Below are 17234 nucleotides of genomic sequence, written 5' to 3'. Positions count from 1 at the left end.
GGCTGGGGTCAGCAGGGAGGGCCTGGGGTCAGCAGGGCAGGGGAGGGGCTGGGGTCAGCAGGGCAGGGCAGGGCTGGGGGGTCAGCAGGGAGGGCTGGAGGCCATCAGGGAGGGGCACTCACAAACTCCTGGTCGTGGTTGTTGGCGAAGAACATCTGCAGGCGCGAGGGCCAGTCCTCGCGCCGCCGCAGCAGCCCGTAGACGCCCTTGTGGCCGCACATGTAGCAGTTCCAGGGGTCCTCCTTGATGGCCGCCTGCGCCGCCCCCGGGCCCACCAGCAGGTCCACGCACTCCACGCAGAAGCACCTGGCACGGGGGGCAGCCGGGGTCAGCACGGGGCCGTGCCAGGGCCGTGGCACCGCCGGAATCACGGCAGGGCACCAGTGGGCTGTCCCCACAGGCCTGCCCACGCCCAGCCCTGCTCTGGGACCACAGCTCTGTGCTGGGCATTGCCAGAGCCTGGCCCAGCCCTGCAGCGGGGCTGTGGCAGCACCAGAACCTCCCAAAACCCCATGGCAGGACTGTGGCAGCACCAGAACCTCCCCAAACCAGACCTGGCACCACACAAAACCCCATGGCAGGCCTGTGGCAGTACCAGAACCTCCCCAAACCAGACCTGGGATCACCCAAAACCCCACGGCAGGACTGTGGCAGCACCAAAAGCCTCAGTCCTACCCCAGAGCTGGGGTCACCCAAAGCCCCACGACAGGACTGTGCCATCACCAAAAGCCTCAATCCTACACCAGACCTGGGGTCACCCAAAGCCCCACGGCAGGACTGTGCCATCACCAAAAACCTCAGTCCTACCCCAGAGCTGGGCCATCAGTGGAACTGCTGAGCCCCACAGCAGCACTGGAGCCTTGCCAGAGCCTCCCCCAGCCCTGCAGGATCTCGTCACTGCCAAATCCTCCAAAGCGCCACACCTGGGCTGGCATCACCCAGAACTCCGTGGCAGGACTGTGCCAGTCTGGGGCATGACCAGAACTTCCCCCAGCCCCACAAACCAGGACCAAGGCACCACCAAAAGCTCCCAGTGTCAAAGCACAGCTGGCATCACACAGTCCCTGTGCCAGGGCTGTGGCATCACCTGGGCTTCCCGGCTCCATGCAGGCATTGCCAAACTGCCACAGTGCCACACCTGGACCAGAACTTTACCAAACCTCCCAACCTACACTCAGGGACTGTGGCATCATTAAAACATGCCAGCCCCAAAGCAGGGCTGGCATCACCAACAGCCCAGGAATGGCAGGAATGTGGCACCATGAAAATCCTTCCAGTCTTGCACTGGGACATCACAAACCCTCCCAGCCCCAAGGCAGGACTGGCACCACTGAAGCTTCACCAGAGCCTCCCGTGCTGGGACTGTGGCATCACCAAAACATTGCCAAGCCCCACAGCAGGACTGGCAGCACCCCATTGCCAGGTCTGTGGCACTACCAAAGCCTCTCTAGCTCCACGTGAGCACTGAGGCATCACCAGATGTCCCAGAGTGGTGCTGAGGTGCATAAATCCGGTCCAGGCAGAGGATTTGCAATGCAGATTGAGCTGCAGAGGCTGAGCTCTGGGTGGAGCCCCAGCTGAACTGCTGAGCTTTGGAATAACAAAGAGGACAAGGAAGGGTGATCCAGGTGAATGGACAGAGAGCCAGCAGGAGTCCGGACAGCATAACAAAGGAGATAAAGAGCTCCTGCCAGCCAGGTGGATGCCAGGAGCTGAGGACTCTGAGGGGGACACTGAGGGGACAAAACCGAGGGGTTCTTTAGTGGGGACCCCTCCTCAGAGGCACCAGCTCAGGCTGAGTTTGCATTTCTGTGCCACGAATAAATGGCTTTACTGAACAAGACATGTGAGACTGCCACTGGCCAGCTGGGCTGGAGCCGTGGGGGAACAGGGCCCGACCAGCTGGGCCATCGGGCCAGTGCAGCCACCAGGCTCTGGCCACAGCAGTGACACCCTCTGGCACTGGCAGTGCGGCAGCCCGGGAGGCTCAGCAATGCTCCCACTGGGACATTTCCTTAATGACACCACCGAATTCCCAGGACCTGGCATCACCAGAACCTCCCATCACCGAGCATGGTGGGACTGTGGCATCACCACACCCTACCCAGACCGGGACATCAAAGTGTGACACGGGGACAGTGCCACCACCAGAACCTCCCTGGCAGCACCAGAACCTCCCTGCACCACCACACCTGCCTGCTCCTGTGCCACAGACCACAGCACTGCCAAAACATCCCAGCCCCAAACCAGGATCGGCTGAACTCCTATGCCAAGCCTGTGGCACCACCAAACCTTCCCAGTCCCTTACTGAGACTGGGACATCACCAAAACTGCCCAGTCCCACACCAGGGCTGGCATCACCAAAGGCACGTGGCAGGAATGTGGCAACACCAAACGTGCCCAGCCTCACTCCAGACAGGAGAGGGGCCCAGTTCCAGCCCAGCCCTGGTTCCAGCCCTGCCCCTGGCACCCCCAGCCCCTGGCACCTGCAGCAGTTGTTGTTGCCACACATGAGGACCTCACGGCCACCACAGCAGATGGTGCAGTAGGACTGGTAGCCATCGTCGTCGTACTGGTACGCACACTCCAGGAAGCAGTTCTGGGGACAGCCAGGGTGTCACTGCGGGCCTGGGGACACTGGGGACCCCACCTCGGGGCAGGGCACACCCTGTGAGCCCCCCGGGCCGTGCCCCACACCCTACCTTGCAGTTTTGGCACATCCCCCCGATGAACAGAGGGTGCTCCAGGGTCACGTTGAGGCTCCCGCAGGAGATGCAGATGTCTGGGGGAGAAGGGGAGACATGGTCCTGGCACCCCACAGCAGTGTGGGGACACCGTGACCCATCGCCCTGGCACCCCACACCAGCGTGGGGACACCGTGACCCATCGCCCTGGCACCCCACACCACTGTGGGGACACCCCCAGCCATCTCCCTGGCACCCCACACCAGCATGGGGACACCCTGAGCCATCACCCTGGCACCCCACACCAGTGTGGGGACACGGTGACCCATCGCCCTGGCACCCCACACCACTGTGGGGACACCCTGAGCCCTCACCCTGGCACCCCAGCATGGTGGGGACACCCCGAGCCTTCACCCTGGCACCCCACACCAGTGTGGGGACACCCCAAGCCCAGCAGAGGGACACCCCAAGCCACCACCCTGTCACCCCAGTGTGGTGGGGACGCCCCGAGCCCTGTCCTGCAGTGCCCAGGCCACACTCAGCCCATGCTGGGGTCACAGCAGAGCTGGGGACCAGCCCTGGCAGCAGCAGGCAGGGCTCCCACTGCCCTCCAGATCCCCGGGCAGCCCACCCCAGTGTCCTGGGGGTCCCTGCCACCCTCCAGGGTGGGCCACTGGCACGGCACAGCTGCTGAGGGGTGGCACGAGGCGAGCTGCCCCACAGCCCCGCGTGCCCCCCGCGCCCTGGGGTGCCCGGGCAGGCAGCACAGACCCCCCCAGCCGTGCCCAGCCCCACACTCACCCTCGATGTTCCTGCACTTCTGCCGCACCTCGTACACCAGCCGCTCTGGGGGGACAGGGATCAGGGGCTGAGGGGAGGGACCCCCGGGCAGCCCCGCAGCCAGGAGAGGGGCCTGGGGCGGCCGCGGTACCTCGGGTGCGCTCGTCGATGATCTCCTTGACCTTGGGCTTCTCCTGGGTTGTGCTTTTCCGGGGCTTCTTGGCGGGCGGGGGCGGCGCGTAGGCGGCTGCCTCGGGCTCCACCCACATCTCCGTGTAAACTTCTTTGTAGGGGTTCCTCTCCTCTGCGGGACCGGGGCCATCAGCGGGGCCATCAGCGGGGTCCCCATTCGGGTCACACCGCCAGGGTCCCCCCAGCAGGGTCACAGCCCCCCAGGACCTCCCTGCCCGGGCCCGTGGCACCCTGGTGCCACCCGAGCTGACGGCCCTGGTGGTCCCTGAGCCCGCTCACCTTCGGGGGGCTCCAGCCCCTTGGGGCCCGAGGGCTGGAAGCCGCCCAGGGCCCACTCGATCATCTGCTTGTTCTGGATCTCCACCACCTTGGACGTGTCGGTCTCGTCGTTCTCGGGGCACGCGGGGAAGATCTTCCCGGCCCGGCTGCTGGCCACCTGGGGGGTGCAGGGGGTGCAGGGGTCACCTCCCCACCCTCGGCCCCCCGGCTGGCCCCACACTGCCCAGACAGGCAGGCCCAGCCTCGGGGGACCACCACGGCCAGGAGACCCCAAAGCCAGGATCCCCCCAGGCTGGGACAGCTGATCCCCAGACACCCCAATGCCCCTTTAGAGCACAAGTGTCCTTGGGGGGGGGTCCTTAAGGAGCACAAATGTCCTTGGGGGGGTCCATAAAGAGCACAAATGTCCTGGGGGGTCCTTAAGGAGCACAAATGTCCTCGGGGTCCCCCACACCCCCACGCCCTTTCAGAGCCCTCCAGGTGGGGCAGGAGGGGACACCCTCGGCCCCCCGGCTGGCCCCACACTGCCCAGACAGGCAGGCCCAGCCTCGGGGGACCACCACGGCCAGGAGACCCCAAAGCCAGGATCCCCCCAGGCTGGGACAGCTGATCCCCAGACACCCCAATGCCCCCTTAGAGCACAAGTGTCCTCGGGGGTCCCCCACACCCCCACGCCCTTTCAGAGCCCTCCAGGTGGGGCAGGGCTGGGTCCTGGCAGGGTGGAGAGGCAGCTGCTGCTTCCACAGGTGGAGCCAGTGCCCTGGGATGTCCTGCCCGGCTCAGGAGAGTCCCTGCTGTCCTGGCAGTGTCCCTCCAGGGGCTCAAGTGTCCCCACGGGGCTCGGCACTGTCCCTTGTGTCTCAGCAGTGTCCCCACAGCTCGGCAGTGTCCCTGCTGTCTCGGCATTGTCCCCCCCCAGCTCAGCAGTGTCCTCCCTGCGGGTCAACAGTGTCCCCTCCCCTGGCTTGACAGTGTCCCCCTGCCTCAGCAGTGTCCCCCCTTGGCTTGGCAGTGTCACCCCATGGCTTGGCAGTGTCACCATGGGGTTTGTGAGTGTCACTCCATGGCTCAGCAGTGTCCCCCCACCTCAGCAGTGTCCCCACCTGGGACTCAGCAGTGTCCCCCTGTCCTGGCAGTGTCACCCCACAGCTCGGCAGTGACCCTGCTGTCTCAGCAGTGTCCCCACAGCTCGGCAGCATCCCTGCTGCCCCGGCAGTGTCCTCCTGTCCTGGCAGTGTCACTGTGGGGCTCGGCAGTGTCCCCCTGTCCTGGCAGTGTCACCCCATGGCCCGGCAGTGTCCCCCTGCCCTGGCAGTGTCACTGTGGGGCTCAGCAGTGTCCCCCTGTCCTGGCAGTGTCACTATGGGGCCCGGCAGTGTCCCCCTGTCCTGGCAGCGTCCCTGCTGCCCCGGCAGTGTCCCCGTGGCCCGGCAGCGTCCCCTCACCTGCAGCACCTCGTAGATGGCCTTGCGGTACATGGGCTGCTTGTTGTAGGTGGCCTGGTGGAAGGCGCTGGCGAAGGAGCTCAGGGGCAGCAGCTTCTCCACGCACACCTGGGGACAGGAGGGGCCGCGGTGACACGGACGGGCCGCTGTCCCCGCTGTCCCCTCTGTCCCCTGCCACCCCCGTGGCCTTGTAGGTGGCCTGGTGGAAGGCGCTGGCGAAGGAGCTCAGGGGCAGCAGCTTCTCCACGCACACCTGGGGACAGGAGGGGCCGCGGTGACACGGACGGGCCCGCTGTCCCCGCTGTCCCCTCTGTCCCCCGCCATCCCCGCGGGGTGCCACTCACCACCGAGAACTTGCCGTCGCCGAACCACATGACCCAGCGGGTGCCCTCGGCGGCGCGGCTGCGCCCGGTCATCCACCAGGACACGATGCGCCCGGGCCACCACGAGAAGCCGCGCAGCTTGCCCCACACCAGCTCGCCGATGCCGAAGCCGCGGCCGTCCTGCGGGCAGGGCACGGGGCTGAGCGCGGGCACACCGGGCCATGCCAGGGGCTGAGCGCGGGCACACCGGGCCATGCTGGGGGCTGAGTGCAGGCACACCGGGCAGGGCACGGGGCTGAGCGCGGGCACACCGGGCACGGGGCTGAGCGCGGGCACACCGGGCACGGGGCTGAGCGCGGGCACACCGGGCACGGGGCTGAGCGCGGGCACACCGGGCACGGGGCTGAGCGCGGGCACACCGGGCACGGGGCTGAGCGCGGGCACACCGGGCACGGGGCTGAGCGCGGGCACACCGGGCACGGGGCTGAGCGCGGGCACACCGGGCACGGGGCTGAGCGCGGGCACACCGGGCACGGGGCTGAGCGCGGGCACACCGGGCACGGGGCTGAGCGCGGGCACACCGGGCACGGGGCTGAGCGCGGGCACACCGGGCACGGGGCTGAGCGCGGGCACACCGGGCACGGGGCTGAGCGCGGGCACACCGGGCACGGGGCTGAGCGCGGGCACACCGGGCACGGGGCTGAGCGCGGGCACACCGGGCACGGGGCTGAGCGCGGGCACACCGGGCACGGGGCTGAGCGCGGGCACACCGGGCACGGGGCTGAGCGCGGGCACACCGGGCACGGGGCTGAGCGCGGGCACACCGGGCACGGGGCTGAGCGCGGGCACACCGGGCACGGGGCTGAGCGCGGGCACACCGGGCACGGGGCTGAGCGCGGGCACACCGGGCACGGGGCTGAGCGCGGGCACACCGGGCACGGGGCTGAGCGCGGGCACACCGGGCACGGGGCTGAGCGCGGGCACACCGGGCACGGGGCTGAGCGCGGGCACACCGGGCACGGGGCTGAGCGCGGGCACACCGGGCACGGGGCTGAGCGCGGGCACACCGGGCACGGGGCTGAGCGCGGGCACACCGGGCACGGGGCTGAGCGCGGGCACACCGGGCACGGGGCTGAGCGCGGGCACACCGGGCACGGGGCTGAGCGCGGGCACACCGGGCACGGGGCTGAGCGCGGGCACACCGGGCACGGGGCTGAGCGCGGGCACACCGGGCACGGGGCTGAGCGCGGGCACACCGGGCACGGGGCTGAGCGCGGGCACACCGGGCACGGGGCTGAGCGCGGGCACACCGGGCACGGGGCTGAGCGCGGGCACACCGGGCACGGGGCTGAGCGCGGGCACACCGGGCACGGGGCTGAGTGTGGGCACACCGGGCTGGGCAGGGGGTTGAGTGTGGGCACACCGGCCCCGGGGCTGAGTGCGGGCACACTGGGCCATGCCTGGGGCTGAGCGTGGGCACACCGGCCCCGGGGCTGAGCACGGACACTCCGCGGCCCTCACCTCGTACTCGGGCTCGTCGTCGGCCGACTTGGAGGCGTTCTTGTCGCCCGCCTCGGCCACGGCGGGCTCGGGCGTGGTGGCCACGCTGGGCGAGGCGGGGTCGGTGGGCTGCTGCGGCCCGGGCGGCGGGCTGGCCTCCTCCTCCTTCTGCGCCTCGGCCCGCGCCGGCTCCTCCACCACGTTCATCACGGCGATCACCTTGGCCTTCTTCTCGGCCTGCGGGCACCGAGGGGCATGCCGTGGCACCGGGGCAGCTCCGGTGCCTCCGTTTGCCCGCTGACCCCCGGGACTGACCCCGGGGCCCATGCCGGGACCTCGGCACTCATCCCGGGAGCCCCGAGCCCATCCCGGGACCCTCCCGAGCCCATCCCGGTACCCTCTGTGCCTATCCCGGTACCCTCTGTGCCTATCCCGGTACCTCTCGGGCCCATCCCGCTACCGTCCGTGATTATCCCGGTACCCCCCAAGCCCATCCCGGTACCGCTGAACCCATCCCGGTATCTCCCGGGCCCATCCCGGTAACCCCCAATCCCATCCCGGTATCTCCCGGGCCCATCCCGGTACCCCCCAATCCCATCCCGGTACCCCTGAACCCATCCCGGTATCTCCCGAGCCCATCCCGGTACGCTCTGCGCCCATCCCAGTCCATGTCACCCCCACCTTGGCCTTCTTCTCGGCCTGCGGGCACCGAGGGGCACGCCGTGGCACCGGGGCAGCTCCGGTGCCTTGACCCCCGGGACTGACCCCGGGACTGACCCCGGGGCCCATGCCGGGACCTCGGCACTCATCCCGGGAGCCCCGAGCCCATCCCGGGACCCTCCCGAGCCCATCCCGGTACCCTCTGTGCCTATCCCGGTACCCTCTGTGCCTATCCCGGTACCTCTCGGGCCCATCCCGCTACCGTCCGTGATTATCCCGGTACCCCCCGAGCCCATCCCGGTACCTCTGTGCTTATCCCGGGCCCATCCCGAGCCCATCCCGGTACCCCTGAACCCATCCCGGTATCTCCCGAGCCCATCCCGGTACGCTCTGCGCCCATCCCAGTCCATGTCACCCCCTCCAGGTCCCCCCCCCGAGCCCCCCGGTGCCCGGCGGGATGTCCCTGCGCGGCCCGGCCCGCGGTGGTGCCGGTGGCGGTGCCGGTACCGGTACCGGTGCCGGTGCCGGTGCCGTACCCGCGGGGCCCGGCGGGCCCGGTCCGGGGCGGAACGCGCGGAGCCGGAACGCGCGGAGCCGGAACGCGCGGAGCCGGCCGGGCCGGTGCGGGTCAGCCCGGCGGCCCTTTGTCTGGGCTCCGGGTCACGTGGTGCCTCCCGGCCCGGCTGGTTGGCTGCGGTGGGGGGCGGGGGGGGGGCACGGGCCGGACCGGAACCGAGGGGGAACCGAAAGGGCCCGAGTGGAACCGAGCGGAACCGAAAGAACCCGAGCGGAATCGGAGTGACCGAGAGGAGCCGAAGAGACCCGAACGGCGGGCGGGCCAGAGCCGAGGCGAGCGGGCGGAACCGAGAGGTTCGAAAAGAGCCGAGCGGAGCCGAGAGGAGCGAAAACAGCCGAGCCACCTCCGGGACGGCCCCGAGTAGAACCGAGCGGTTCCGAGCGGAACCGAAGGGAGCCGAGCGGAACCGAGCGCTCCGGTCCCGCTCCCGGTGCCCTCCCGGTCCCGGTGCCCACCCCGGCCCCGCCGTCCCTCCCGCTACTCACGGGCCCGCGGCCGTGCTCCGGTGCGGGCTGCGCCTCCCGCCGCCTTTGCAGCCCAGTACAGTCACTGGTCTGTGCTCACAGTCCCAGTTCAGCCCAGTACGGTCACTGGTCTGTGCTCACTCTGGCGGGCAGTGCCACCCTCGCGGTGCTCCCGGGCACACAGGGTGACAGCAGGGACACCCCGCTTCCTCCCGCCCGGCTCGGCTCTGGGACCTGGCGTGTTTGGGGACAGGGGACAGGGGTGGGTGCCACCCGGAGTGTCCTGGGGCAGGGTCCCCCCCGCAGTGTCCCGGGGGGACAGGAAATGTCCCATCGCCGGTCGTTAAGGGACATCGTCTGGCTGTCCCCGCTGGACAATTGTCCCCGAGGATCTCTGCCCTGGGGCCACCGGCAGCTCTGGCAGCCCTGTCCTCCCCCACCCTGATCGTCATCCTCAGCTCCATCCCCCACCCCTGTCCTTGCCTCACCCCCACCCTCATCTTCATCTTCATCTTCATTCCAAGTGTACTGCCACCCCCTGCCCCATCCCATCCCATCCCATCCCATCCCCTGCCACATCCCCTGTCCCATCTTCACTCCCATCCCTAATCCCATTCCATCCCCCATCCCCAGTCCCTGTCCTTGCCTCACCCCGACCCTCATCTTCATCTTCATTTCACCTGAACTGTCACCCCCATCCCCATTCCATCTTCTGCCCCATCCCCACTCCATTCCCAATCCCACCCCATCCCCATTCCCATTCCATCCCCTGCCCCATATCCGTCCCCATCCCCATCCCCAATCCCATCCCCAATCCCATTCCATTCCATTCCATTCCATTCCATTCCATTCCATTCCATCCCATCCCATCCCATCCCATCCCATCCCTATCCCTGTCCCATCCCATCCCATTCCCTCCTTCATCCCTTGCCCCATCCCCTCATCTTCACCCCAGCCCCTGCCTGTCCCACTCCATCCCCATCTCCCCAGCTGCCACGGGGTGGGGGTCCCAGCCTGAGGGTCCCGGTGTGGACACCAGAGGGGACAGCGCCTGCCCTGGTGTCCCTGTCCCCGTGTCCCTGTCTCTGTACTGACCCTGGGTGTCCCTGACCCTGGGTTTCCCTGTCCCTGCATTGTCCCCAGCTGTGTCCCTGCACTGTCCCCGTGTCCGTGTCACTGCACTGACCCTGCGTGTCCCCACACTGAGCCTGGGTGTCCCTGCACTGTCCCCGTGTCCCTGTCCCCACACTGACCCTGGGTGTCCCTGCACTGTCCCCGTGTCCCTGTCCCTGCCCTGACCCTGGGTTTCCCTGTCCCTGCACTGTCCCCATGTCCCTGTCCCTGCACTGACCCTGGTGCCCCTGTCCCCCTGCCAGCTGCACCCCTCCGAGGCTGGGGGGTGAGGAAGAGGAGGCCAGGCTGGAGGGGGCTGGGTTGTCCCTGTGCCCACGGCTGAGACAGACGGGGGGAGCGTCCCCAGAGTGGGACACGGGCGGGGGGTGGCACAGCAGCTGTGAATGGTCCCTGTGCCCCCAGCCAGCTCTGCCCCCCCAAGCCACGGCCAGGAGTGACCAGTGACAGCTCTGGAGGCCCCGTGGCTTGGGGACCTGCAGGGCCTGGGGGGCCCCACGCCGAGGAACCTGCCAGTGCCAAGGGCTCTGCTCTGGGGACACGGGGCAGGACAGGGGGCTGTGCCCAGGACCCCGCCAGGGCAGGGAAGGGCCATGCCCTGTGCCCTGTGGGGCACTGAATGTGCCAGCTGTGCTAGCTGTGGGGACACCGTGGCCATGTCAGCCATGCCCTGTGTGGCACTGAATGTGCCCTGTGTCCCGTGGGGACACCGTGGCCGTGTCAGCCATGCCCTGTGCCCTGTGGGGCACTGAATGTGCCAGCTGTGCCCTGTGTCCCATGGGGACACCGTGGCCGTGTCAGCCATGCCCTGTGCCCCACAGCATGGCCTGGCCATGGCAGCCGTGCCCAGTGGGACACCCTGGCTGTGCCACTGTCCCTGTGGGTGCCAGCAGGAGGGTGCTGGCAGCAGGGCTACAAACAGCACCCAGCACAAGGGGACACACTGGCATGAGACACGCTGGCAGGGGGGACAATGCCAGGACGGGGTGAGGGCTGTGACGGGGACCCCGGGGCACCCGCAGAGCCCCTGTCCCTGCTGCCCACGAGTCATGGCTGGCACTGTGGCTGCCAGCTCCTGCCACGAGCCCGGCTGTGCCACGGGCTGGTTCTGGGGAAAACATCAGGAACGGGCTGCTGCCCGTGGCTGTGTCACCAACCCCGAGAGGGCAGCCCGGGGGCACGGGGGCGAGGAACGGAGCCAGGAGCCACACTCAGGTGCCAGTGGGGCAGCGACCCCACCGGCAGCACGGAGCAGCCTTTCCACCACCCCCTGTGTGCCCACCCGCGCCCCCCGTGCGTGCCCACCACCCCCTCAGCGTCCCCGCGGTGCCAGCCCCGGTGCCAGCGCTCACCTCCCGCTTCCAGCGTGCCAGCCACTCGTCGCGCTTCCTCTTGCTGATGTAGTAGGGGTCCCCGGCCTGGAAGGTGTGCCGCTGCATCGGCCGCTGCCGCAGGCTCGACTCCCAGCCCAGCCCGCCGCGGAGCCGCCCGCGCGAGCCCTGCCACGGAGAGGGGGGTGAGGGCACTGCCAGGGCTGGGCATGGCACTGCCAGGGCCAGCACAGCCCGGGGGTGGCACAGGGGACACAGCAGAGCTGCCCTGGGGACACCTCATGCGTGGGGAGGTGGGCAAGGGGGGCACTGCCTGCCTGGGCACACGAACATGGCCTGGCCCGCGTGTGCACCAGGACCTGAGATGTGATGCTGGGCAGACGTTCTGCCCTGTGGGGTGGTGATGCCCTGGCACAGGGTGCCAGAGATGCTGTGGCTGCCCCTGGAGCCCTGGCAGTGCTCCAGGGCACACTGGGCACAGCTCGGAGCAGCTCAGTCTGTCCCTGCATGGATGAACCCTGAGGTGCCCTCCAGCCCAAACCAGCCTGGGATTCAATGACCCGGGTGCCATGGCATCACAGCTGCACCTTGGTGGGCACCACCAGTGCCATCCAGGCACAGATCTGCCCCAAAGCAGAGCCAACACACCGTGCCCAGAGCACTGAGGGAGCTGAGGGGAGGGCTGGAGGGGGGCTCTGGCCTGGCACAGCCCGGTGCCACCCGTGCCCACACAGCAGCAAGTGCTGCCCAGTGTCTGGCTGTGTGGCACGGGAGCCCAGGACCCCCCAGGACCCCCTTCCTGTGGGGATGTGGGCCCTGCTGCTGCCCCATGGCCACCGGTGCCAAGGGAGAGGGGGAGATGGTGCCCGTGGGCACGAGGAGCACCACACGGCCTGGTGGGCTGTGGGGCTGTTCCCACCCCCTGGGGTGGCTGTGCCCATCCCCTGGGCTGGGCCGTGCCCATCTCCTGGGATGGCTGTGGGGCTGTGCCCATCCCCTGGGGTGGCTGTGCCCACCTCCTGGGATGGCTGTGGGGCAGTGCCCATCTCCTGGGGTGGGCTGTGGGGCTGTGCAATCCCCTGGGATAGCTGTGGGGCTGTGCCCACCCCCTGGGGTGGGCTGTGCAATCCCCTGGGGTGGCTGTGCCCATCCCCTGGGGTGGGCTGTGGGGCTGTGCCCATCCCCTGGGGTGGCTGTGCCCACCTCCTGGGATGGCTGTGGGGCAGTGCCCATCTCCTGGGGTGGGCTGTGGGGCTGTGCAATCCCCTGGGATGGCTGTGGGGCTGTGCCCATCTCCTGGGGTGGCTGTGCCCATCCCCGGGGCTGGGCCGTGCCCCTCTCCTGGGCACAGCCGTGCAGGGTGCAGCCCCAGCCCGTACTTGCCTCCATTTTCAGGGTGTCGAAGTTGTTTTCCTCCTTCTCGTCCTTGCCTGCACACGAACAGAGAGCGGCGTCAGCGCGGGGCCCCGCGGGGACTCGGGGCACGCCCGGGACCCCCGGGGGACACGGGGCACAGCCGGGACCCCGCGGGGTGATGGGGCCCACCCGGGACTCCAGGGACACGGGGCCAGGCACGGCCCCGGGCACTGGGGCCTGGCAGCCCCTGCAGAGCCCCCAGCCCGGGCTGCTGTGCCCCGCGGGTTCGGGGGTCCGCGCGGGGACCCCCCCGCGGGCAGGGGAAGCGGCGCAGCCCCGCTGCTTCCTGTGCTCGCGGCACATCCGCAGGGCTGCCGAGCGCTGCCAGGAAAGCGGCTAAAAATAACCCCGAGGCTCTGGGGGCTGAGAGCGCCGCGGCGGGGGCGGCCGCGGGCTGGGCTGGGGGCTCCCGCCCGCTGCTGGCACCCCTGGCACCCGGGCCTGCCTGCTGGGCACGCTGGCACAGAGCCGGGGCGGCCCAGAGTGACTCTGGGATGGCACCCTGCAGCTGGCACGTGGGGATCCAGCCCCCCATGGCAGCTGGAGCCCCCCAAAGCTGCAAGGCCGGAGCAGGAGGGGAGCCCAGGGCTGTGCTCTGAGTGCTGGGGGACAGCAGGGATGGAGCTGGGAAGGAGGCAGGGATGGAGCTGGGAAGGAGGGATGGAGCTGGGAAGGAGGCAGGGATGGAGCTGGGAAGGAGGGATGGAGCTGGGAAGGAGGCAGGGATGGAGTCGGGAGGCAGGCAGGGATGGAGCTCGCTGCCCCCGCTGCCCCGGGGCCCTGGCACCGCTCGGACACCGCAGCCGGGTCCGGCTGCCCGGGCCCCCCCGCTCCCCCCAGCGCGGCTGCGGCGCTCCCGCGGCTGCGCCTCGTGACTGCGGCAGCATCTGCAGCGTGCGGCTCATCCATGCATCCATCCCGCCGTGCCTGCCATGCCTGCCTCTGCCAGCTGCATCCCAGCCTGCCCCAGCCATCCCTGCCTCTTCCAGCTCTGTCCCTGCCTCTGCCAGCTCTGTCCTTGCCTCTTTAAGCTCCATCCCTTCCTCTTCCAGCTCCATCCCTGCCTGTCCCATCCAGCCATCCCTGCCTGTCCTGGCCATGCCTGCCTCTTCCAGCTCCATTCCTTCCTCTTCCAAATCCATCCCTGCCTGCCCCAGTTATCCCTGCCTGCTCTGGCCATTCCTGCCTCTTCCATCTCTGTCCCTGCCTCTTCCAGCTCCATCCCAGCTCCGTGTCCCTCCGGACCCTCCCTGGCTCGGCACAGGCTCGCCATGGCCGGTCAGTCTGTGATGATTGCAGTCAGGAAGGGCCGAGTGCTGGAGCTGGGAGTGCTGAGAAGGCTGTCCCGAGCTCCAGAGGGACCCCCGGGCTCCAGCCCGGGCCCTGGCCTCTGCTCCTGTCCTGGGTGCCCCGGGATCCCCGGGGGCTGGGGGTCTCTGAAGGGCTGGGGGTCCCTGAGGGGCTGGGGGTCCCTGGGGTCCCTGGGGTGCTGGGAGTCTCTGGGGGGCTGGGGGTCCCTGAAGGACCAGGGGTCCCTGGGGGCTGAGAGTCCTTGAAGGTCTGGAGGTCCCTGAAGGGCTGGGGGTCCTCAGGGTCTCTGGGGGTCCCTGGGGGTCCCAGGAGTCTCAGGGGGCTGGGGGTCCTCAGGGTCTCTGGGGGTCCCGGGGGTCCGTGGGGGGCCCAGGGTCCCTGTGGCAGGTGGGATCCCCCGAGGCCGAGCTCTTACCTTTCTCTGTGGCCTCCAGGAGTTTCCTCCTGCCGCGTTTCTTCTGGGGGTCGGAGGGGGCCAGCTCGCCCTCGTCGGCGGGCGCGTCCAGCCCCTCCCTGGGCGTGCAGCGGCCGTTCTCCAGCGCCCGGCCCGGCTCCCCGCCCGCCAGGCTCTCCGTCTCGTCCTCCTCGGGCCGGCCGCCCTTGGGGCTGGCCCCGGCCTCCTCCGCGTCCCCCTCCACGTCCCCGTTGGGCAGCGGCTCGGCGGGGCTGGCCTCGGGGCACGGCGGGGGGCACTTGGGGACGGCCGCGCTGTCTTTGGGGGTGTCACTGCTGTCCGCCTGCTGGGACAGGGCAGGGGCTGCGTTGGTGCTGGGGGGGGGACAGCAGCACATGGCGCTGAAAGTGCCAGCCCCACCTCGTGTGTGCCACGTGTGACCTGCCCAGGGGACACCTGGGGCCAGGGCTCGGTGTCACAGCAGCCCCAGGGCCAGCAGACATGGGGGTGACACCCTGATGGACCAGGATGCTGTGTCACCCTGACACCAGGACACGCTGCTGTGTCACCCTGACACCAGGACACGCTGCTGTGTCACCCTGACACCAGGACACGCTGCTGTGTCACCCTGACACCAGGACACGCTGCTGTGTCACCCTGACACCAGGACACGCTGCTGTGTCACCCTGACACCAGGACACACTGCTGTGTCACCCTGATGGACCAGGACACACTGCTGTGTCACCCTGACACCAGGACACTGCACCACGGCACTCAGCACCAAACACACAGGTGTGTGTGACATCCTGAGCACCAGGACACTGCTGTGTCACCCTGACACCAGGACACTGCACCACGGCACTCAGCACCAAACACACAGGTGTGTGTGACACCCTCCCAGACCAGGACACATTTCCATGCCCACTCAGGGCCAGGACACTGCAGCAACGCCCTCAGACACCACACAATGTCACCACACCCCCAGGATGGGACAGGGAGACAAGATGTCTTTGGGACAATGACAAAATGCTGTGACATCCTCAGGGCCATAACAAAAGGTGACACACTGTGAGGATCAGGACACGGAGCCATGGAGTGCTCAGGAGCAGGACACAGGGACATGGCACCACAGGGACCTGGACATGCTGCCATGGCACCCCCAGGAGCAGGACACAGGGACATGGCACCACAGGGACCTGGACATGCTGCCATGGCACCCCCAGGAGCAGGGACATGGCACCACAGGAGAATGACACTTGGCCATGACACTTTCAGAGCCCCAGGAGCAGGGACATGGCACCACAGGGACCTGGACATGCTGCCATGGCACCCCCAGGAGCAGGACACAGGGACATGGCACCACAGGGACCTGGACATGCTGCCATGCAGGAGCAGGAAGCAGGGACATGGCACCACAGGGACCTGGACATGCTGCCATGGCACCCCCAGGAGCAGGACACAGGGACATGGCACCACAGGGACCTGGACATGCTGCCATGGCACCCCCAGGAGCAGGGACATGGCACCACAGGAGAATGACACTGGGCCATGACACTTTCAGAGCCAGGTGCCACAACACTCTGGGGACAGGGGCAAGGGCCATGGTGCCATCAGACCAGAACATGCTGGGATGTGCCCCAGGTGTCCAGTCCCCTGCAGGGGACACTGGCACTGCCCATCCTGCCTGGCACGCCTGTGCCACCACACTGGGGTGAGGGACAGCAAGGGGACAGCAAGGGCACATCAAGGGCACATCACCATGTGTCCAGTCCCCTGCAGGGGACACTGGCACTGCCCATCCTGCCTGGCACGCCTGTGCCACCACACTGGGGTGAGGGACAGCAAGGGGACAGCAAGGGGACAGCAAGGGCACATCACCACGGGCACATGGGACGGGGGAGTGTGACAGGGACACGCTGTGGTGACCTCATGACACACACATGTGCAGGTGTGTGTGTGTGACAAGGGTGTCAGGACTCCCCGGCCTGTCCCCCATGGCACTGCCACCCTGGCACTGCCATGGGCACGCCGTGCCAGCCGTGAGCGAGGCCAGGCCTTGGTGTGCCAGGCCAGGGGAGGCACGGCCCGGGAGGGCAGACAGCCACCACGGGGTGGGGACAGCAGGGACAGCACAGCGTGGCCAGGGGCAGCGCAGGGAGCTGGAACGGGGCAGGATGGAGCAGAGTATGTGCAGGTGTGTCGGCACGAGGGTGGGCGCCACACCAGGACGGGTGCCACACCAGGACAGGTGCCACACCAGGCCAGGTCCTAAACCAAGACAGGTGCCACACCAGGACAGGTCCTAAACCAAGACAGGTGCCAGACCCAGACAGGTCCCACACCAGGATGAGTCCCAGACCAGGACAGGTCCCAGACCAGCACGGGTCCCACACCAGGACAGGTCCTAAATCAGGATGGATCTCATCCCAGGCCAGCTCCCAGCCCCGGACCCCGGTGCAGCCCCGTCCCCGAGGAGCCCCGGTGCCGCTCCCGGTGCCGCTCCCGGTGCAGCCCTGTCCCGGTGCAGCCCTGTCCCGGTGCCGCTCCCGGTGCCGCTCCCGGTGCCGCTCCCGGTGCCGCTGTCGGGGTCCCGGCCCCGGCCCCGCTCCCGCCCCTGCCGGGGCCGCATCCGTGCGAGAACAATCGCAGGGGCCGGGGCTTCCCGGCAGGAAACGGCAGCGCCGGGCTGAGCTCCGGGGCAGGAGCGGGGCTGGGGACACTCGGGGCGGCTGCGGGGCTCGGGGGGA

General features: G+C 68.9%; 1 protein-coding gene across 2 annotated transcripts in view; it reads right to left on the bottom strand.

The window, feature by feature from the left end:
• DNMT3A (DNA methyltransferase 3 alpha) overlaps window positions 1-17234 on the bottom strand; it is a 31742-nt gene that overhangs the window by 4418 nt on the left and 10090 nt on the right. The window contains exons 4-15 of one of the 2 annotated variants that reach the window (XM_039710939.1): window positions 14509-14833; window positions 12750-12796; window positions 11388-11534; window positions 7225-7440; window positions 5725-5883; window positions 5381-5488; window positions 3936-4092; window positions 3616-3768; window positions 3486-3530; window positions 2703-2782; window positions 2487-2599; window positions 123-306 (exon numbers count right to left, since the gene is read on the bottom strand). In XM_039710939.1, coding sequence (XP_039566873.1) covers window positions 123-306; window positions 2487-2599; window positions 2703-2782; window positions 3486-3530; window positions 3616-3768; window positions 3936-4092; window positions 5381-5488; window positions 5725-5883; window positions 7225-7440; window positions 11388-11534; window positions 12750-12796; window positions 14509-14833 — 1734 coding nt within the window. The remainder of the gene's footprint in view (window positions 1-122; window positions 307-2486; window positions 2600-2702; window positions 2783-3485; window positions 3531-3615; window positions 3769-3935; window positions 4093-5380; window positions 5489-5724; window positions 5884-7224; window positions 7441-11387; window positions 11535-12749; window positions 12797-14508; window positions 14834-17234) is intronic. The other variant, XM_039710940.1, reaches the window with a different exon arrangement.

This window comes from Passer montanus, unplaced genomic scaffold (genome assembly GCF_014805655.1).
Source record: "Passer montanus isolate IOZ18808 unplaced genomic scaffold, ASM1480565v1 scaffold239, whole genome shotgun sequence".
Taxonomy (NCBI): Eukaryota; Metazoa; Chordata; class Aves; order Passeriformes; family Passeridae; genus Passer; species Passer montanus.
Note: the sequence above shows the minus strand (reverse complement) of the source record. Positions and strands in the feature narration are given on the sequence as shown.